The sequence below is a fragment of the Pterocles gutturalis genome, unplaced genomic scaffold, assembly GCF_000699245.1.
Source record: "Pterocles gutturalis isolate BGI_N339 unplaced genomic scaffold, ASM69924v1 scaffold39271, whole genome shotgun sequence".
Lineage (NCBI taxonomy): Eukaryota > Metazoa > Chordata > Aves > Pterocliformes > Pteroclidae > Pterocles > Pterocles gutturalis.
The window spans coordinates 2545-24909 of NW_010101826.1; the positions used below are offsets into that span (position 1 = coordinate 2545).

At 44.7% G+C, this 22365-nt stretch overlaps 1 protein-coding gene across 1 annotated transcript in view; it reads left to right on the plus strand.

The window, feature by feature from the left end:
• The first annotated feature begins 5503 nt into the window (after nucleotides 1-5503).
• The window catches only part of LOC104469894 (zinc finger protein GLI2-like), a 66340-nt gene continuing 49478 nt past the window's right edge, over nucleotides 5504-22365 (plus strand). Inside the window, 1 exon segment of the mRNA XM_010084631.1 lies at nucleotides 5504-5605. Coding sequence (XP_010082933.1) covers nucleotides 5547-5605 — 59 coding nt within the window. The 5' untranslated portion in view covers nucleotides 5504-5546.

Sequence of the window (22365 nt, forward strand, 5' to 3'; positions counted from 1 at the left end):
TGGACACTCACCAGCACCTTCTGGGACATCCCCTTCCTTTTTTTTTTTTTTAAAACTTCCCCCCTGTGTCAGTTGCTTGTGCACAGCTGCTAACGATGCTGTGGTGACAGGAGTGACAGGAGTCTGTGAGCTGTTGTCTGGAGAGGTTTTTCTCCTACTAATCCAAATCAATCCAATACCCTGGGGCTCTGAAGCCTTTGAGAGATAAAGTTGCAGTGTCTGTCTGCTATGGCTGAGGCTCGCTGGGGAAACTGCTGTTGTTTGACTGTGTAGACTTAGGCAAGTTATTTTACATTACCCTGTTTCAGCCCCCTTAGAGTAAAAAAAGGCCTGTGTTTTAAATGCGTGTTTGCTTCTCTTCCTAAGAAGAAGTGAAGGTTTGTTAGTCTTTGCAAGGTAGCTTGTGATCCTTTTATGAAATCTGTGTCTCATGCATCATTAAGACTATAGGAAATCAAACTAAAAGGGATCTTAAGAAGTCAGCATTTGTTTTTTTCTCTTTTATAAAATTTTATTTTTTATGGCTTTTTTTTTTTTTTTGCGAATTTGTTGGTAAAAGCACTGCAAGCACTGCATTATCTGGACAACGATCTTTTATTTTTTTCCTCAACAAATGACTTTCCCTTTTGATTCCAAAATGGTTGTGCTCTGTTGATGGCAAAGGAGCCTGCTCACAGCCAGGACTGCTTGTTCCCACAGAAGACTGTTGGACATCATCAGGAAAGCCCACCTGATGGCCTGTGCAGCATGCATGTGCTTTAGATAAAGCGATGGGAGCCCTGTGTACATTGGATGGTACAGAGGATGGATGGGGGGAGGCCTCTCAGGGTGTCTTCCCAGCTGGTCTTGCTGCAGCACACCAGTTGCAAGTGGGAGCAGACATCCTTTAAGTGCATGTCAGTTTGGGAACATTATTGCAAGTGCAGTAGCTTGGGCTTTTTCCATCTGTGCCCATTCCTACCATTGGGGACCACTGCCCATTTCCAGTTCTTCCCATTTGTTTGACCCTCTTGGAGTAAGAAGGTTTTTCCAAATTATTTTTGTCAAAGCAAATTGCATTTGAAACCCGATTCAGCAGCGTGGGGTCTGCTTTCTTTTCTTCTGCTGCTTTTTTTTTTTTTTTTTTTTTAAGTCATCATGTGTGTAGGCTGAAGTATTTGGAATAGAAAAAGCTTATTTGGCCCCTCCTAATTCTCCTCTTTGGGCTCAAAAAGAGGTGCTGCTGTGAGTGATGTCAAAACGGCTCCTTTGCTCGCTACACAAACCCACACATGCAGCGTGTGTTTCTCTTGAAGCGCAGGTTTATCTCCTGAGATAATCAAAAGCCTGCATCATCCTCAAAAAATGTCTGTTTCTGATGCCTCCCTCCCCGATTCCTGGGATTTTCGGCAAAAGGACATCCCCTTTAAACCTGCGCTTCTGCTTCATATCTTTCCTCTTTGAAGCCAGAGGGTTGGCTGGCCTTTGAATAGACAAGGATGAGAATATAGCAGTGGGAGGTCCGTGTCTTGCTCATAAACCTTGGCCAGAAAATCATCTCCGACAAGTGGGGACAGGTAGCAGCTTCTTTTCCCTTATCAAACGGCACAGCGGAGCAGACACATTCCTGCACGAGCAGCGGCTGGGGGGAAGGTGGGGGCCCCCCGACTGCGCCTTGCTGCTCTGCCACTGCGCTGCACCCTGGGAGCTGCGTGCCACAGCCTTAATGAAGAGCCGTGTTATTTTTGTACAAAACACCCTGTTTTCCCATCATCTCTGCCCCTTGGGTGCTGCTTTGATTTGTTCTTTGGTTTTCTCTTTCTCCCACAGGAGCCAGAGAACATGTTTATCTGTTGTTCCAGGGCTGGGGGACTTTTGGAGGTGCCGTGTCACGCCTTTGTGCCTCAGTGGATCATACCAGGTGGCTTGGTGTGGCCCAGCTTTTTCCTGGGGGAATGTTTCCCAAGGCCTCCTGCTAAAATCTTCCTCTCTCTGTGTAAAACAATCATCATTAGTGCTAATTGGGCAGGTTTGAGGTTAAATCTGCAAAGATTGCTTGGGTTTGGTAAATCCTCTGCCACCAAAAAGCAGATAATGCTAAACGAAAGATTGCTTTGATTAGATTAAAGTTGGCAAATTTATTGCCCTAATCATCATATTGCCCTTCAGGTGGCTATTCCGGAATACATCACCATGACTTACTTGAAGTAATTGAATATAATTGTCTTTTTAACTTGTATGTGTAAAACATCCATCTTTGTTAACGGCGTGCGTTGCTGTCCTGCTGCCAGCTCACCGTCCTCTTTGGGAGGGGTGGTAACAAGAAGCAGAGCCAGGCTGACGTTTATGAATTGGTAGTTGATTGCCTATAAAACCATTCATTATTCATGACCAAGCACCTGGAATAGAATAAAAAGGAACAGCACCAGCCACAGGAGCCCATGGGCTTGGCTGGTGCTCCCAGGCAGGGGAGCAGAGGGGAAGCCCCGAAGTGGGACGTTGCAACGGGACGTCACCAAAACCAACCCTTCCCCTCGCCCTCGGTGGCAGCCAAACACAGAGTACATGGTGGGGTTGGAAATGAGAGTGGCAGAGAGAAACAGGGACCCAAGCCAGGAGCATTGCTGACCTTCCTGCGGTCCAAATAGGTTGAAATGCTAAAAACAAACCAGCAGTGCCAGTGGTAGGGAGGAAGCTCATGGAAATTTTTCTCCCATTAATAATCAAAGGTGTGAGGAGGGAGGAATTCTCCTCAGATGTCAGTTTTATACCAACAGATAGCTAGGAAAGGAGGCCAGGCAGCAAACACCCCGTGTTTTCTTTTCTCCTGCTCTCCTGAGTGACAGGGGAAAGACTCTTTTTGCACAAAAAATTCCAATATTACCTCAGCAATCAATAATTTAGAAATGCACAGTTACCAAATAAAACATAACTGGCTTGGATTTTAAGAAATTCAGCATTTGACCTGTTGTTCTTCATAGTTTTACCATGATTAGTGAATTAAATTGGCCCAGGGAATGAGCCTGAGGATTAGGATATGACACTCCGTATTATTAAAACATTACCGTGACACCCAGCACAGTTTCAGCCCATTGCAACTCACACTTTCCTGCAGTTTGGGGGTTAACCGAGCCCTGGATCTGCCTGTTACAGTCAGAGTGGCCACCTTGTTTTGTGAAGTTGCACAACTTCACCCACAGGGATGCCAGCTGGGCTGTGTAGGTTGGCTGCAGGACCACAGAAGAGTTGGGTTTATTTGTGAGGCATAAATACAGGGTGAGCACTGCAGGAAGCCCAGCCTAGGGGCTCAGGATGGAAGAGATGTTCTCGTTGTCTGGCATCTAATGCTTGTGCAGGGATAGCTGATTTTGTGACCGTGCTTGGTGCGTGGTGGTGTAAAACCTCCTTGCCCCACTACCTCTGGTCCCCGTGACCGCCATGGGTTGTGACTGTACCTGTGGCCAGGGGACAGCAGTGTCCCCAGGGAGGAGGGCAGCAGTTCTAGGTGCCTGCCAGCCCTGGGCAGTGTTTTGGACTGAGCGTGGTCTGGGGAGACCAGAGGCTGTATGGTGCTGCGTGAGCAGGGGACGAGGTGTGACGGCTGAACTCCGCTGCGTTTCTGACCTGGAAAAACACTGGCTGCCTCTTAAAATGAAAACTCCTTACAAGTGTCCTTATGTAACAGATCATCCCTATCCAGGACAGTTAAAGGGTGAATCTTCCTCCTGCCAAAGCAAATCCTAAAGGATGCAAGTTTATTCTCTCCCTGAGCTGCTTTTGGGGGAGGAGGGGAGGGGAGCAGAAGGGGGGAAGGCAGTTAACAGTTACCCTACTGTGTTCTGACATTAGGCAGGCTGCAAAAATGCTCCCAGTGTATCAGGTAGTGTGCGGTGCCAGCCCTTCGCTGGAGCACGGAGAGCAAGTCTGCTGCGGAGCCTTAAATACTTTCCACCCCGACTACCTTAGCTTTAACGCCTTTCAGCAGAGTTGGCAGGAGGGTTGTTTTTGTGTAGTCTCTCACCTCTCCCAGCAGCCCGGCTGACGCGCCTGTGCTGCGCTGTGCTCAGGGACTGTGTGTTGCAATGGGAGTAGGAGCCTCAGATCCTCTTGCTGATATGCCAGGAAAGATGTATACGGGGATTTTATGCAGGCTTTGTGCGACGGACCCGCAAGGAGCACAGCCTCGCCGGATGGAGTTGGTGTAGCTCTGTTGCAGCTGGAGTCACAGATGCGAAAGGCTGAATTTTAAGGTTTTCATAGAAAAGAGTTTGACGTTTACTGGAGTTTGCTGAGCATCAGCGAGAGACTTGGCCCAAGCCTTGACACTTGGGTTTTGGATGGTTCTTCCCCACTCTACAGAGAGATGCTACCTGTCGCAGAGGCAAGTCACAGTGAAATACTGAGTGCAGAGTGGGTTTTGAAATGCTTACTTAAGAGGTCGGTTTTGTTTTGCTTTTAGTCTCTGGTTAGACAGAAAGGCCAAGAAGCCAGAGAGGGAATGGGAAGACCTGCGACAATATTAAGTAATCTTTAGTGAAGAACTTCTGAGTGTTTGTAAAGGCAGAAGAAGACCAGCATTTTATCCTTAAGCCGATCACTGGTACGAACCTAGAAAACAGCATCATTACAGATGCGATGAGCCCTATCAGAGGGCGATTGTACGGCATCATTATCGAGGCTCTGCTAATTGTATTTCTTTAGCTTCTGTAATTTTAGTTCAAAACACAACAGCAGGAAAGGCCCAGGCGGCCAGGCAGTGTTGTCGGGGGTGTCTTGGAGAAATAGCCTGATGAATTTTCCATCAGCTCGACTCGCTCAAATATTCTCGCCGTTAACTTTTGGGGTCAATAATAAATATTAAAACCTGTAGATTTAATAAGTCAATGTAGGTGTTCTTTGCCTTTTGAGACCACTTTATCTTTCCATCAAAGATGAAACAAGGTTCTCAAATGAATAAAAAATAGGGCCTCAAGTGATTACAAGTGAGAGCAATTTGGGCTCCTCTCTCAGAACCTGGCAGTAGGCACTTTTGAGCCTCTTCTGACTGCCTAGACGGTCCGCATTAGTGCTGCTCTCGCTGTTACATTTTTAGGTAAATATTTCCAACCTGTGTGTACAGACCTTCAGGAAAGGTGTTTGCTGCCACTCCAGGCATGAGGGACGACACAGGTCTGGATCCTGCCAGGCTCTGTTGAGTCTGATTTGCGTTGCAAGTCTAGTTTTCCTTGGTGCTTCCTATAATCTCCTCAAGTTCAAAGAGCGCTTAGCTGCTTGTCTTTGTCAAAAACCCTGTTGGAGATCTTTTATGTCGAAGATGTAGGATTTCTCTGCATGACTTTGATTATTTATTCATTCCACTTCTCTGGTGTATGATAGCGCTGATATCATGAAGACCCCTTGTCTTGCACTGCTCTTGCTCTGAAATTCATGGAGATTTAGTGCCTTTGAAATTGTTTTAAAAGGAAAGGAAAAGTTTTTGAAGTCCCTTTTTTTTTCTTCTTCTTCTATTCCCCTCAACAGTGCCGCAGCACATTTTTCCAGCCTTCCACGCTCCTTTGCCAATTGACATGCGCCACCAGGAAGGACGATACCATTACGAACCTCACTCTATCCACGCTATCCACGGGTAAGTCGTGCACCTCTGCTCCCGTGCCTTGCTAAAATGTCATCTGCCCGCGGTACGTCAAATCCCGCTGCGAAGGTCCAGGGGACTCTCTGTCCTCATGGCAGGCTGGCCCCACTGGCTACCCCCTGTCCTGCTGTCCCTGTCTGGTAGCAATGCCAACCTGCTGGCAGGAGTGCTCGACAGCTCCGTTAAAGTTATAGAAGTGCCGTATAGCAGCAGGATGGGGCTGCAGGGCTTTGGTGTTATTTGGTTGAGGTATCGGGGACAGGCTTGACTTGTGTTTTTGTGCTGGCACTTTCTGATACCACACCTGGGTCATTTCGGGCACTGTCTTGGCAAAGACCCCTTGGCTGCTCCCTCCATCTGGGACCTTGCGTACCACTCCTCTCTGCCTGCTGGTTTGGGGGACAGTGGGAAAGGCTGCAGGGAATGCCGTAAATCACTCTGATTTCACTGGACAACAGCCCGGATGGGCTGGATGGAGTTTTCTAAAATGCGGAAGAGACAGATCCTCATGCGGATGCGTGTGTCCGCTCTGGAGGGGCAGGACCCTGGGTTTTGCTGGTGACCACCCCTCCCTAGGGCAGCTGGTGGCCAGCGAGCACAGGTGCTGGTCAGGGGCTGTACTCTGAGAGGGGGGAACATGGTTTATCTCTTCAGCCAGGACATGATAGCTCAGTCGTCCTTGAAGCGTTGGAGGACATCTTTGCAGAGAGATCGGGGTTCACCTCCTGTATGCTTTGATTAGGACAGGGAAAAAGGAGCCAGTGGAGGTGTGAGCAGAGGCTGTAGCGACTGTGTGACCAGTAAGGTTTCTCCTTGTCCCTGAAATGCACCATTCCTGTGAGAAGTGAGGAGCAGCCTGATGGGGTCCCGTGGCTTAACCCGTAGCTGTAACACAGGGATCAGCAGTCAGCTGAGGGACCAGTCCCAGGGAATAGGTGTGGGGGGAACCCGTAAGGGCAGGAAACATTTTGTGAGAAGAGCGAGGTAAGAAAAAGTACGGCTCATCACTTGGAAAACTCTCATTTGATCCCCATAGCCCCGCTGCAGCCTCGCTGTCCAGCCGGGGTCCGTGCTCACCCGGCTTTGCAGGGGCTGTTTGTGGAGCTGTGCTTTTTCTGGATAGGTGTAAGCAGGGGAATGTTTCCCGGGAGGCAAGTAACACAGACGGCGGCAGCCAGGAGATCTGTGGAGTCCCACAGCTACTAGGGCTTTATTCCGCTTCCAAAATGCTGTGGGAAAAAAAAAAAATGATAGGGCATTCCCCCAGATCCTACCAGAAGACTTTTTGGCTGGCAGTCAGTTTGACTGGATGTTTAAAGGGGCAGAGCAGCTCCTTCCATGCTGTGTGCAAAGGGGAAAAGACAGAGCAGGTCGTTAACATGGGAACTGGGGGCTAAGGGGGATGAATGACATTGTTCTGGTCTTGCGTGCAAGTACATGCAAAATTGCAGAAAAAAAGAAAGATTAATAAAAAAACCTACTGGGAGATAGTTAATAAGCCAGAGCTCCAGCTAATGAAGCATGTACTGACTTCTGTAAGGGGTAACATTCAAAACAGTGGTTAGAAGAGAGGAAGGCAGATGGTCAGATGATTGGCATAGGTTATTTGTGTGCCCCCCTCAATGCTCCCCTTCATTCCTTATGAGAAGGATCGGGTGCCCTGCATCTGCCCTGGGGCTCCACAGCGGTTTCTTCGGTGGGATCATGAAGCAGGGTCTTCTCCAAAACGCGACTGAGAGCTCGCCAGCTGGTGTTAGGTACCTGTGAATCATACCCCCCAGTGATGGGACCCAGTACTGTATCATATTGGGGTTGTCCAGCTGATCAACCCTGTCCAAGTGTACAGTGCTGGTGGATCAGGCTTCAGTTCATCTGCACCAATATTAATAATCCTCTGTCTTAGCAGTGACCGCATTTGTATGTCAGGGGACGAAGAGTATCCTGCTTAGTATTTGGGTAGAGTTATTGGCAAATTCCTATTGCCCTTCTTCTCTGAGATCCTTCACCTTCCCAGCAGCACCTCTCACAAAAACGGTTTGTGAAGTACTGGAGGGAAAACTTGGTTGCTGATCTTAGAAAAAGAAATGTAGCTGTCTTTGAAACTACCTGGGCATTGCACTGACGGGTGCCTCCGTGACAGGTGAAGCATCAAAAGATGAGCAGCCGATTGCTTCTTGGCTGTGGGGGATTTTTAGGGTCCAAGGGAATGTCACTTCTGTTCGGCTCTTTTCCAAGTGCCCTGGACCACAGCACAACCACACTGAGACAGTTCTCGCTAGCTGTGGGGTTAGTCTCTCAACTATTTTTTCTCTTTCAATTTTGTCTGTAAGTATCTTAACCTCATCCCCTGCCTTCTCCTCCTCTAGTTTTCGTTCTGCTCCTCTTTTGCCTTCCTCTTCTCTCCTCCAGTGTCTGCCGTGGAGATCATAACGTAGTTCTCACCCTTCTCACTGGAGGGTGTCCAACGTGAAATCATCCAGAACATGGTAGTGGAGCTGGGCTAGAACATACTTGGCAGTTGCATGGCTCTTGTTCAGTAGGATGGGTGGACTCTGCAGGCACATTTGAGCCTTTAGAAATTTGTATTCTATCCCAACGGTGCAGAAATCCATCCTTCTGTTTAGAGGAAACAACTCAAAAAAAAAAAGGCGTGTGTATATTTTCACTCTAGAAAATTATGGCAAATGGTTGGAAGAAAAATCGTGTCACTGAGTTTTGGCTTCATGATTAATGTGATTGGTGCCTGACAGAGAGCCCCCAATTCATCAAGCCCATATTCTAGCTGTCTGCTGTCTCCCTGGTACCAAATTTATCTAATTATATGAACATTGCACAGCAAATTAAGTGTAGTCTCATTTGTTGCTAACCATGGGGTCTTATTATCTGCCTGCTGCATTGTGTCAAAGGCTTGTTTCCTGATTGCTCGATGCGACGTGGCAGTGCATTCCCCTTCGTCACTGTTTTTGTTTGGCCTAATGAGAACATACGCTATTTTATCCTAACTGGAGGGAACTCATCTGTAAGGCTCTCTTGAGCAGGACCACCTGTGGGACCCTTTTCTTGAGAATAGCGATGGGAATATGGAAAACTCGAGTAATAAAAGACCCAGGTGCTAAGATGGGGACCTGAAAGACATGCTGCATTTTGGCTCACTGTTGTCAGTCGTTATGTCTCGGTGGTTTCTTTGTTAAGCAGCGTGACAAATAGTTTTCAGGACTTGAGTCTTCTTGCAAATCACTGAGTATTTATTATATATGTCTAGAAGCAGATCATGTTGGTATTGCCTTGAAGTACAGTTCTAGAGGCTTTTTTCAGGTGTCTCAGTGTTTCTCCAGTCATTAGGACAAACCACTTTTCTGTACAACCTCTGTTGTTTTTACTTATTTGGTGACACATTTTTTGGAAGTTTTTTTTTTTTTTGGCATTAAGAACAATTTTGCAGAATCATGGTGCTTGATTGCCTTCTCTAGATAAATATCTAATTGAGATGATCCCTGAGCTCTCTGCAGTGCAAACCAACAGGAATATTGTGGATTCAAGGTATCACCCTGGATTCTGATGCTTGTGAGTTTGTGGTCATATGGAGGATGAGGGGAGAGGCAGGATTGGAGCCCAATGGAGACTGAAAGGATGTAGTACAGAATGGAGTAAAACTGAATACGGGATAAAATCTGTTCCAGGAGTGAAGAATTAGAGCAGAATAAATAAATTAAATTCTGTTGGTACATATAAATTGTATGAAGCAGCACTTCCACAAAGCAATATTTGCTTAATATTAAGATTGCAAACTACAGCACTCAAAAGCTAAGAAATAACAGAAAAATAAATTTGGAGATTCTGACTCATCTAGCACACCGTTGTGATAATGCATTACATTACAGAGCCCCACACTGTTTCCAGGGATCCTTGCCTCTTCCACAGCACAGGATGGCCCAGGCTGTGTGGAAGAGCACTGGCGGGTGTTATATGCATTTTCTGCCTGCAGCTTTTATTGATTTGTCAGAATTTCTCTCTGCACTGTTCATTGTAGCCGGATCATAGACCAGTGTTACTGGAGCGAAAGTCGTCAGCCAGGGTGTTTCAGCAGGTTCAAAGCTGAACCAGACAAACTCACTTCTTCAGTTAGAACAGGTCCTTTTCTAACAAAGGGCACATTTCATATTTTAGTGAGCTTCTTCACAAAAGCCTACTCCACTGGGGCCCAAGCTTTGCAATAACTCCCTCTGCTTTAAACCAAGGCGACTCTTAGCATCAGCTCTGCAAAATCAAGCCCTTGACTACAGAGGAAATCTGCTGGCAGAGATGGCAGGTGGTTACTGATAGCTCCCTTCCACTCCCCATTTCTAGGTGTGCTTAGCTACTCTCAACTTTTTATTTTAAAGCACAACAAAAATAACTAAAAACTCCTTAGCTCAGCTTAAAAGTCCCTGCCAATGCAAGAGCCTTCAGGGCTAACCCTTGTGAACAGCATGCCTAGGCTTGACTCAGCAAGAAGCTTTTTAACAGTAGCTCCTAAACTGTGGTTAAAACCCATCAGGCATTATGCAGTGTAACAAACAAAAGCAGCCTTGTTTTTCTGCAGACATCCTGGTGGTGTTTCAGGATGCAGTTCTGACATTATTTATTTACAAAACATTGTTGTTGCTCTTCTGCCCACACATAAAAATAGTAAAAAAAACCCCGAGCTGATAGTTACAAATTCCATGGCTTTCATGAGGACTGAATTGTCCCAAAGACCTAAATATAGAGAAGACTCCATCTCCATGATAATGTGGAGTTGCCCTTAATTTCCCTCTGGTAGGGATTTTATTTGGTTTAATCATGGATCTTCCTCCATTTCCCTGAGATCTTAATATATTACAGATTTTCCCTGATATTCAGCCTACACTTTTTTTCTTTATCTGATCCTGTTACCCCTCCTTGTTGAAGTTTGTTTTCTTTTTACTATGTTCAAAATTGCAGAATACCTTTTCAGGACCAGTTCCAATGTTTCTGAGCTGTTTTAGGCGGGCAAGGTGACTGTTAAAAAGACTATGTCTCAAGTGTTTACAAATCTGCCAAATTTCAAATTGAACCCAAGATTTTCCGTGTTGGATATCTGTGTAAGGCTGGTTTTCTCTTTCCTTTGTTGTTTTTGTGAGATTCAGCCAAGGGAGGCCAAGTGGGGTTAAGGGAAAATATGTTGTTTAGCCATACAAAAAATAATCATCATCATCTTATAACTGTGCTTTGAGAAACTCCAGTGTCTCTCACTTTAGAGTTGGAATTTGCTATTGTGGCAGATGTGCCTTTTGCTGTTCCTACTTTTAAAAAATGCACACAAAACCCCCTTCAATTTTGCTGGATAGAAATCCTTTGAAAAAATCACACTTCCAGCACACTCAGTGAAGAGGTGTTGGAGTTTTGCAGCAAAATTTTCCGAGCAGCCCCGTGACCGTGACCGCGCTCCAGCTGAGCCCCACCAGGGCTTCCCTGCCAGTGCTCCCCGTTTTCTGCTGGCGACTCTCGCTTGTCCCCTCCACCCAGGGGGATTTGTGACCATAGCTGATGGCAGAGGGGAGCCAGTGCATAGGAAGCTTGCAGAGCTGCCTTTGTGTGCTATCGGTGTGCATAAAGTGCCTTTGGTTAACCTCTGAGGGACACGGCCCCCACGAGGGTGAAGCTTTGATCCCATCAGACGGTTTAGGATGGGACCCCAGGTAACGTTCGTTTCTGCAGCAAGGACGCCTCTCAGTTGAGCCGCAGAACGTACATGCCAATAAAACCTGTGTGTTTTCATATTTACTTTGCTACCAGAGTAGAAAATCTTTGGCACGGTGTGATTGATGGTACTGTGCTGCTTTGGAGATGGAGCGAACTCCCTCCGGAGTCAAAGCAAACAGCTGCTCAGAGAGACCTTCTTATGTGTTTTGCAAAGTTTTATGACTTTCACCAAATAGATACATTGCTCATTTGGGAAGCAGGTTTGGGGGCTCCCACATCCAATTTATTCTGTCCCCTTCTTTCCCACATGCTTCTTTTATTTATTTACGGAAATAAGAATGTGAGAGTACGCAATGGTTTGCAGAGGCCGGTCCCCTCCAGAGGGCTGGTTCAAACCTCGCCCTGGTCTGTAATTACAAGGAGTGTGTTGCTTTTAGGTGGCTCTTTGGGTAACCTACAGGAGGTAATTTGGGGGACTATCAATACCAATCTCACTGTAAAACTATGAGGATTAATAGTCGATGGTCACTTGATCCGCCTCCGGGAGACCACAGATTAAATACTGGGCTGCTGCTGCCCTGTTTTGGGAGCTGGAAAAATTACTTTAATTCCATCTGTGCTTTAGTTTTCTCATCTCTAAAATGCCATTATAGTAATACCCTCCTGATGTTTTGAGAGCTAAGAAGAATCAGGTGGTCTGTGACTCGTTCAGCTCCCCAGAAGGGGCTTGTGGCATGTTTTCAGGCATCAGGAAAGAAGTGCACAGCACTGCCTGCTTGTGCAGAAGCTGAGAAGGTACACGCTGAACACCTTCTGACCTCAGTGGGAGGACAGGTTGATCAGGTCTTCTGAAAATCAGGCAGATATAATCCAAAACACTCATTAGGGTTAGAATATTTCTGTAGGTTTTTCCAATCTGATAAACTATTCTACAGAAAAACAAAACAAACCCCCAGATTTCTTTTTTGAATCTTCTTAACAATTTTTAATCTGTTCCTTAAATTCAGAAGGTAGTTTCCTCTTGTGTGTTTAGTTAAACAGCCATCAGAATGCTTTAAAAAAACTCAAACCTGAAGTCCAGAGGCACCTGAAGGTGCATGGTTCTAGAGCCACTGAACTATGCAGTAAGATGCACATCAGAGTTGGAAACATTTGGGTTGGATCTTCAGCTGCTGAATGCCAGTGGCGTTGCACTGGAACGAGGGGCCTCGGTGAGCTCAGATGGAGCCATGCCCATTCGCACTCCGTGAAGGTCTGGACCATCGAGCTGCTGGTGCTGTGACACTACAACTTACTGCATGAAAAACTGCAGCTCTAATTTAGCCAGAATGCTACCAGAAGTGTAAAAGCGGCTAGGAGCTTTTAGTATTGAGAACAAGAGCCTGATCTCTGAGGTCTTTTATGTAAACCTCTGGCATGTGTTCGTTTAGCATGATGTCACTCTGTAATCCACCATTGCTTTTAAATGTCATTCTCAGGGCTTCATGTCAGCAAGTCTTAAGTGATAATCCCTTTGCTTACCCCACTTTATAGTAGATTAAAAGTGACTTTGTGCTTCTACCTTATCCACTGTTAAGCTTGAGCTTTAGGAAATATTTGTTTGAACTCTATTCTCCTGTTGCTTTCTAAAGAGTTTCTAGACAGAGAGTGTGGGTCTTTCAGAAGCTATCTCAATGGTATTGCCCATTCTCCATCGCTTTCAGCATCCCGTGGAAATGGATAACTGTTCAGCGCCAATCTCCTGCCCTTTTAAACTCCAGTTTTATGAATTTGTTTCCCAAGTTTTCTCTGGGCTAAATGTGGATCACTGCCCCTCCTGCCCTCTCGTTTTTCTTAATCCTAAATAAATCCCCTCTCTAGATGATGTTTCACTTCTCACCAGCTTCTTACCCTCATGAGGACAAGGGATGATGACCTGTTGCAGTGTTTTGCTCCTGTGTAGCACTTTCTCCTGTACAGCACAGGGGTGTGCGGGTCCCCCTTTCTGGTCCAGTATCTCCTGTTTAAAATTTTGCTCTATGCTGTAACAAATCCTTCCTCCGTAGAAAAAGCTCTCCATGCAGTTCACCTTCCTAGTCCACTCTCCTTTTTTTCTCTCCCTGAATTTCGCCCTTCTCCTCCTAGCACACCTCCTTGTGTAACACGTCCCTCCAGATACTTGCAGCATGTTGTCATATCCTTCCTCCCCACTCTAATGAACTGGCCAGGCTGCAGCCTGCAGCATATACTCCAATATCAATCTGCTCAGCCTCCTCATTTTCACTGTGTTTCTCTGAAGTCCTTCCAGTGTGTGTGGAGATAAATGGACAAAACCCATCCATCCCATTGGCTTGTGAAATGAAGCCTGCGGCACATTACTTTTCAGGTGCTGGTTAATCTGGGTTCCCAGCTGCCAGTGGCCATGGGAAGCAAATAACACAAGGTGCTGAGAGATAAAAACTAATAGCAGAAATGCTGGCTTGTGATACTGGAAGAAAAATGTAGGATTTTTAATGTCCATACAGAGCGGAAATTTTAAAATCTCATCCAAAAGTTCCCCCCACGCAATAAAGAGCAGAGAAGTCAATTTATGCTGGAAGGATGAAGGACTGAGTCAACTCTGCTGGGATTAGAACATGTGGTTCAAGGGATCCTAGGTATTTTGTGTCTGCTTCTCAGACCACCCAGATGGCTGGGGGGAAAGGAAAAAAAAATAATACTAATAAAAAAAAGACCCTATTTGGCAGAACTGTGGATCTGCATACCCCTCCTGCAGCTAACGCTGTGCGCACACATCTGCACAAACCAGAGGGCAGAACTGGGTGCTGTTACTCTGGCAAATCTCAGACGTGCAGAGCGCTCCTGCAGGAACCCGTGTGTTTAAGTGGCCTTTCTAGATCCCCGGCTTTGACACTAAACCACGTATGTATGTTTTTCTTATGTGTGCCAGACCATTTTGAGAATTTGTGATTTTACAAAATTTTCTGCCTTGGAGGCTTTTCATGCCTGTTCTTTTATGCTCCACCGTTGATATTAAATAGACAACTAACAGAGCTAAAGTTTAGAGCGTTACTCAAGGATCGAATTTCAAAAAGTGCCTGTACGATTTCAGATCGTAAATCCCACTGTATTGAGTCTGGCTAACAACATTATTTTGAAAGTGGGTGTTGTGGGTTTCAAAATAATGTTGACCCTTAGGCCTGGCTTGTCAAGTGCTGGTAATGCAGAGGCACGGTGGGTTTTTGGAACATGCTGGAGCCCAGGTAATGTCTAACTCCCCCAAACTTTGTTGAAACTCAGGACCCCAAAACCAGCCCTAGTAAAGGAGTTAAGAACCTAAAAATTAAAAACATGGCTGGAATGGAGTTAAGAAATACAAGCATGTTAGTGAGGTGGTTTGTGTGTGTTTGGAGTCCAGAGTACACATCCAGGTCATACAGCTCCTGTAGGACCAATGGGGATGTTTTCTGCCCTGTCTCCTCTCTGTTGTAGGAGCAAGCACATGGCAAATCTTGTGGGAGGATGTGCTATGGAAAAACCATATTCAAGGTTTAGTTGATATCAGCTGGACAGACTCCACTTCAAGAGCAAGTTTACTGCATTCCCTGCGCTCACTTTATTGGCATGTATGGGGTTGGGTTTTGATGTATCTGATAATGAGACTTAGGAGATTATGAGCCTTTTGATGATTTTTTTAAGCTGATACTTGGAGGGGAACACCTTACAGCATGGCAGGAGCCTGGGAGGCAAGAGCTATCCTTTCCCACTCCCTGAGCAGCAGAAGGACCTAAACCATGTTCTCCCTGCTTCAGAGCGCCTGCTGTTAGATTAAATGTGAGAGTTAGGCTCCACCACCACCTCCTGCCCTTTCTACGAGTGCAGCGGTATGTCAGTGTTTCTTTAGTCCAGGTGGAGCCTGCTCACAGCAGAGCTATTTCTTCCTGCCACAACTCATTTTATCTCTCTCTTACACCTCTCCCTACCCCACACATATGAAATCAACTCACTCATAACAGCACCCGGGTGCAGTCAGGCATGCCTGAAAAAATGTGTTAGGGCTGTATGAAATGCAGTCACACTGAGCTTTTTTAGTTTAAGTCTCTCTGAGAAATAAATCCTGTAAGGGCCTTTGAAATATTTTCCTTCTGATCCTGTAAAGCATCCTGGAGAAAAATTTGTCTTTTTCCTCCTCTTGCCCCTTCATGAGAGGCTTTCCTAGCTTGGTTCTGGAGCTACTTACATGGCTTTTGATTTACAAATCAGCTGCAGGACATGTTACCTGCTGATTGAATGCTTCATCTGAAAGCCTCTTAAGATCCCACAGAGTAACCACACATCCCAAATTACCACTGGTAGAGGAAAGACTACCAAAGTGTGGTTGATACATTAAAAATAGGAAAGTTTCAAGCTTACAGCTGCATTAGGGCGATGTTCTTACGTGTATATTCTTGTTTGAGGCTGTTTGTCTTCACTTTGAGATAAAACACTTGATTTCATATGCTATCTTTCATCCCAACTCAAGTGCAGTATGATATTTTTCAAGAGAAAAGTGCATTGTAGTTGACAAAAAGCAGGGTGTAGAAAGATAGGATGGTGAAGGAACCAAGATATTCAGTTGTCAAATCAGTAAATGAAAGGAAGATCAATCTAATGTGGATTAGCAAAAAAGGAGAAGACATGTTTGCAGAAGAAATTTGAAAAGAAATGATGAGCTGATGAGGCAAAGGAACATACAGAAAATTATCTAGGCTACAGAACTGTGTTTAAGTTTCTCCCTATTCAGGAAAACACCTAAGTATATGCTTAATTAGAAATAACCTGCTTAGGTCTGTTAACTTCAGAGGAACTTAAATGCGTGTTCACATGCTGTCCTGGAGAGAGGTGTTCTTCTGAAGACGCCATAAAACAGAAATGTTTACTAGATCCCACTTGCATATTCCATCCCACTTTCGTATGCCTGCTGTAAAAAATAATTTATATTAGAGATTTTTCATGTGACAATATGGACTTGGCAGTCAACTTCAGACCTGTTACAGTAATGAAGTATTTGTTGGTATCTTCATGAAGGGCTTCACTTCAGTAATTTTTCTTTAGATAATTTTGGCAAAGTAGAAGTTAAAGCCTAATGAAGAGGAACTCCAGCTCTGTGGTTACTTCCACATAACATTGCTGTGAGTCCAGCATCATCACAGAGATCCTGAGGCTGATGTCAAACAGGACAACTTGGAAGAGGCTAGTCCCAACTGCACCATGTGACAAAATGTCGTGGTGTTTTCATCCTAGGAACAGCAAATTTTCAAGGAACAAATAATGTTTGAGATGCTGCTTCAAGTAACTGATCACTGCTCAGGTAGGACAGTGTGGTAGTTCTGCTTGTTTGAAGAAACCCTCAAGGCGCCAATGATGTTTACTGTTCCTTGTAAGGAACCAAAAAGAGATTTTTTTTCTGCCACTTTATCCTGATCACAAGGCACACATTTTGTGATGGCATCTTGTGGGGGTCAGGGTATGAGAGTTAGTGTGTGGTAGGGACTAGGTCAGGAAGCATAACTCTGTTATCTGTAGACCAGTGGGAAGGATTTTGCAGTGGGTTCCCAGGGGAGAAATCATATAAGAGTTATTTCTAGCTTTTCCCTTTCTTCCTAGTTGTCCAGCCCAACTGTTTCTCTGTAAGAAGTAATGCCAAGAACTGATGAAGAGCGAGGTATCTGCAAAGTTTTATCCAGTACATTTGATCTCTTAAATAGTTATTACCTGTTTGTATATTATCTCCAGCAGAAGTCTCTGAAGAGAGAAATTATTGTAGTGATCATTGTCAGCAGACCCCAAATCACTTTATTCACTTTAAAAAAACAGAAGACTTCCAAACTCCAAATAAATTTCCAGACATCTTTGAAAAAATAAATCATACACGCATACATAACCAAACCAATTTTCAGGTTAGGTCAGGAAAGTTCAAACTCTGCCTCAGGGCATGCAACAATGAGATGACCAGAATGTACAAGACTAAAATAGAATTTAGCCAGGTTAAATATTTTACAGCCCATCTCTTTTTAAGAGTCCCACGGACCTTAACAGAGGACAAATGCACTGGACTTTGGGGCTTTAGAGGATGGGAATGATGGCTGATCTATATTCACCAGAGCATCATCACATGGTGTTGCCTAATGAGTCAGAGGGAAAGACTCTCCCACCAACACCACTTCCTCCGTGTCCTGGGATTTTCTTTGCAAATCATTTATTCAAGGGCTTGGCTAAGTCTTGACCTCTCTTGGCATGTGAGATCTAAACCTGGTATGACTCCAGACTTCCCTCAACCGCGTCTGGTTTGAATCCTGTCAGTGCTGAGACAAGTGTTACCACAAGAATGAGAAACTTTTTTTTGAAAGGGTTGTTTGTTTGTTTTTTTAAGAGATGGTTTCTGCCAAATGTGAAGAAGGTAGGAGCGCTGTGAGCTGTAGCTTCTTTTCCTTCAGGTCCTGATGTGCTGATGGACCTCAGGATCCTATCAGCCTGATTTCTCCACGCTTGATCTCTGGGGAGCAGGGTTTGCCTTTCTGGTGAATTATGTGACAGTTCCTGATAAGGAGAGATGTTCAGCAGAGACTTGGGTTTGGTTTGCACACTGATGTCACATTGCTTCAGGTATGTCAAACTGGTCCAGTGGTATTGGATGAGTGACCTTTCCCGGGGGACTCAGTGAGTAAATGACACAAACTGAAGGACAGAAAATTCCTCAAGGTGCTTTGCGCTGAAGAGCAGATCATGCTTCCTCCCAATAATCCTGCACTAGATGCAGTGTTTTCCTATCCCTTCATTTGTTTTTTGATTATGTTGCCAAACTGGCCTTTATCCAGACCCTGGCTGCTGTGACTTATTTCATTGCTTTGCCATTCATAAACCGAACCCCAGCCCTACCAACTCTGTGTTCATTGGTGGCTTTTTTCCCTGGCAGGGCAATTTAGTGATTCACACATTCACCGGCAAAATTGTTGCCATCTATGACCTTCCAGTGCAGTAGGGATTTGTGTGTCTGCGTGCTCGTGTGTGTGCAGTCTCCTTTACCAGTGCAAGGTCTCAGTCTAATCTTTTTCTCCCGTTATCATCCTCAGTGGGTGAAACCTAGGCTGCAAGATAAATCTCCTTGCCCACAGTACATTGTGGTCTGAACTCCCCCTGACTGCATTTGAGTTTCAGATGAAAGAGCCTCTGGAGTCCAGGAGCAAATCTTTGAAAAAAAATGAAACTGGAGACTTTTAGAAGCTGTTCTTGAAGGCTGAAGGTAGAAGATAGATTCCTTGGCTGCACCATCTCTGGTATTGTGGAGAGCGTCACAAGTGCTTGACGAACATGCCAGTAAAAAGCCAGTAGAATAGCATGAGCTGCCTTTGTTGTTCATTTTTGGCTCATCAAACTTCTGTCCTGCTTCACTGAACAGCAGAATGAGATCTTTCAAGTGGAACTTGTGTAATTAAAAGTTTATTTCCTACCCATAGGTCCTTACAACTCTTCTTGCACTTGCTCTGTCCCTCAGACACTCTATGACTGAGCTTAGAAGATGGCCTGTGCCTTCCTGTACTTTTTTTATTGGCTAGAAGCTCTTTTACAGGAGGCATGAATGGTTATATTAATCCCTACAGCATTCATAAGTACCAAATGTGTACTGCAGTGCTGGGTTAGAGTAATTATTTTGCCATCACATTATGAACTGTTTTAAAACTTGCACTGTAATGTGACACCCATAAAGGGAATTGTTAATATTAGAAGTTCAGTTCTGGATAGTTGAATTTCCTTGGTTACTAATAACACTATCAACTATTTAAACCATAAAATATTTTAAAAATCCACTTCATTTTCACCTGTTATGTTTTTTGCTTATTTTAGCAAATCAAGCAGTAGATACAACTGAAAAAAAAAAACAAAACCCAAAACACATAAAGTGCAGGACCCTAAGTCCTATTTTCAAAGTAAACTCCAAGCCAGAAGTATTTAGACGTCAAAATCCCATCAGCAGCCTGTTCCTGCAATGAATGTATGTAGGAGCTTACACCCCACTGACATGAACTTGGGCTGCAAAAGCTACCTGAAGGTGCAAAAAGATGACTGATGGGACATTCAAAAGCTGCTACCACATGGAAAAGCTCACTGCTGGGATTTCAGCATAGCTTTGGTTTCCAGGGTTGGTTTGTTTGTCACTGTGTTGTCTAAACAGGTAAAATAATCCACTGCACCTGAGCAGTTCTGTTTTCTCATTTCCAGACCACAGTGCAATGTGTTTGCCTTTTTCCAAAACTGAAGAGAAATGCTTAAATAAAATTCTGTGCTGAATTATTAAAGCCATTGAAAATGCTTTAATTAAAATTTGAGCATGTTTAATATCTCTTCTCTTGAATTCTAAATAGAACCAATACTTGGTGACTCAGTTACCCAGCAATATATCTTTTTTAGATTTTTACCTTACCTTATATTAGTAAAATGAGTGTATTTACATAGTTCCAGCCTAAGCACATCTCTTTTTACTAAGTGCATCATTTAAAGGGCACACAATGTTAACACCTTTTGGCTCGCCTGAGACTTTACATCATGCTACACACTGAGTCCCTTAGTGAACTTTATCCTATGCAAAAAATAAATAATTTTCTTTATCCTTCCTGATAAAATGTTTAAAAAAAAAAAAAAACAAAAAACCAAAAAAACAAAAACCCTACAGTTCTCTGTTATTTTTAAACTATCCCCAAAGCATACGTGTTTCATTGAGGTTATATTCAGATTACCTAGAGTATCATCTCAGACAGACTTTGGCTGCTGTTGTGGAAAGTGATGTCTATATTGTGTGAGTTGAGCACCTGTAGTTGGCCATGCAAATACAGCAGCCACCTCTTCCTTGGCTCTGCGTGGTTGGGAAGCTTGGCAGAGTGACTAGAAATGGGGCTGGAGGCTTCATCCCTTTCTTCCCTTAGGTGCCATAACAGGACCATAAGCTAGTGTTTGGTGAGATGCAAGAAGGGTGTTTTCTGAGGTTTGTGGAGTGATGAGGAACCTCCTGCTTCTGCTTCTGGTCCTGCTGAGGTTTGTGGAGTGATGAGGAACCTCTTGCTTCTGCTCCTGGTCCAGCAGTATGGACCATCACCAGAACTGTTAGCATAAGGAGGAGGTCTGGGGGCCTTTGCCAGCACTGATACTGTAAAAACCCCCTGTTTTCAGGCAGCACCCCAAACTCAGCTGTGATTCCCTGGAAAAAGGAGGCTAAAGAGTAAACTTTGCCTGTACCATTGCTGTATTTAGGAGAGAAACTGCTTCAGCAACTTGACATCAACCTGGCGCTTTGGGGAATTAGATGTTACACCTAAGGTTGGGGTCATTTAAGGCTCAAATGAGGACTAGAAATACTGAATTTCCTATCTTTACCTAGCTGAGCCTAGTGCCCTGCTTTTACCTGAGCTGAAGGATGGTTTGGGGCATCTAAAACTGGTGTGGGGCAGCATGCAGGCAGAAAGGCAGACGAGAGCGGTGGCCAGGTGAGGGAAGACAACAGCACAGCCACAAGGATGAAGGTTCTGGAGGGTGGTGGCATGGTGATGAGCTGTGCTGCACTCAGCCATCCTCTCCTGCCAGGCTAGCAAGTGCGGGACCCACTGGACCCCAGCACAACCAGAGCAGATGTACAAGGGCAGGCTCGTCGACCTCAAAAGGCCGTGTGCGTGTGTTTCTCACCCTCCAGCTAAGACAACAACGAGTCTTTGAAATGTTTTTCTGCATTTGCATTTACAAAAGCTGGATAAGCCTTTTTTGGAAAAAAAAATAAAAATCTGATAAGTAGCAAGCAATTGAATTAACCAGTGTTGACTGTATTGCTGTCTCTTAACAAACTCCATCTGTATGGTCTCCCTTTGTAGACACAATTTTATAACTTAATTTCCCTACCAAAACATCAGTGTTTACTTAGTAAGAAATCTGTTCTTTGTCAGCTTAAAACAGTGATTTCTTTATTACCACTCTACGCAAGGAATGACAGCACAGAGTTGGCACTGGAGCAAGTCTGGTTGAGTCTACCGCGTTGTAATGGAAACAGGGTGAACCGAGGGTCAAGTATAATGGGATTTGTATACAGAAATGTGTCTGCATAAGGAATAGCTCCATGAGATAAGAGAACGAAAGATGAAGCCCTTTGCATGGCGGCGGGAGGGAGGTGTCACCATAGGTACACAGTGCTGCTGACATGGGAGACGGAGTTACCTCTGCACCGGCGTAGCGACGATGCCTCAATCAAGCGGGCGTGCTCCGGCACTAGCTGACGTCGGTGGGTGTTGGATGGGATGGGGCGGTTGTTGGGGATTACTCTGAGAATGTCTTGTATGTGATTTTTATTGATTTTGGGAAGCATAAGGTCAATGAGGGGTTTAAAAGCTATTACAGTCTCTGCCCTCCCTAAAAATTTTCCAGCAGTGTTGTTAAACACAGCACAGTGAATTTAGCCCAAATAACAAGAGGCTTGCAGGGGATTTTTTTTGCTATCTTTCACAGTACTGAAGGAGTTTTTTGTGTTTCCCAAGGGTTTTGCAAACCACAGGTTGAAAAGCACTAGCATAAACTTTCAGCAGTAGACAGCTGGGCAACATCAGGTCCCTATTCCTTCCTTGATTAATATGGTATACTTCCCTGTGTCATTGGAAAACTGGAAAAATATGAGGGTAGCTGTAGAGAATGACACCAATGGCTCTGGTAGCAAAAGGGTTTTGGAAGGAAGACTTCTCAGGTGGCACGTGGATGAGGAGATACACAATATCTCACCCATGAGCTGATGGTTTGGGTGGTGCGGGGAGCATCCCAACTCCTTTGAAATCTGCTGGAGTGGTACAGCTCAGCAAGCAGTGTTGGGGTTTTACCACAGGACTGGGCTGCTTTTTATTGCATTTAGTTTCTCCTGCTATAGAGCCTTTCTTAATCTTACACTGCAGGCTAGAGCTGGTAGAGAAATGTCAGTTGTGTATCAGAGTCAATTGTAGAGAGATTCAGCTTTCTCTGAATTATTTGTGTTCATCTTTTCCCTGTGGAAAATTAACTCCCAGTTG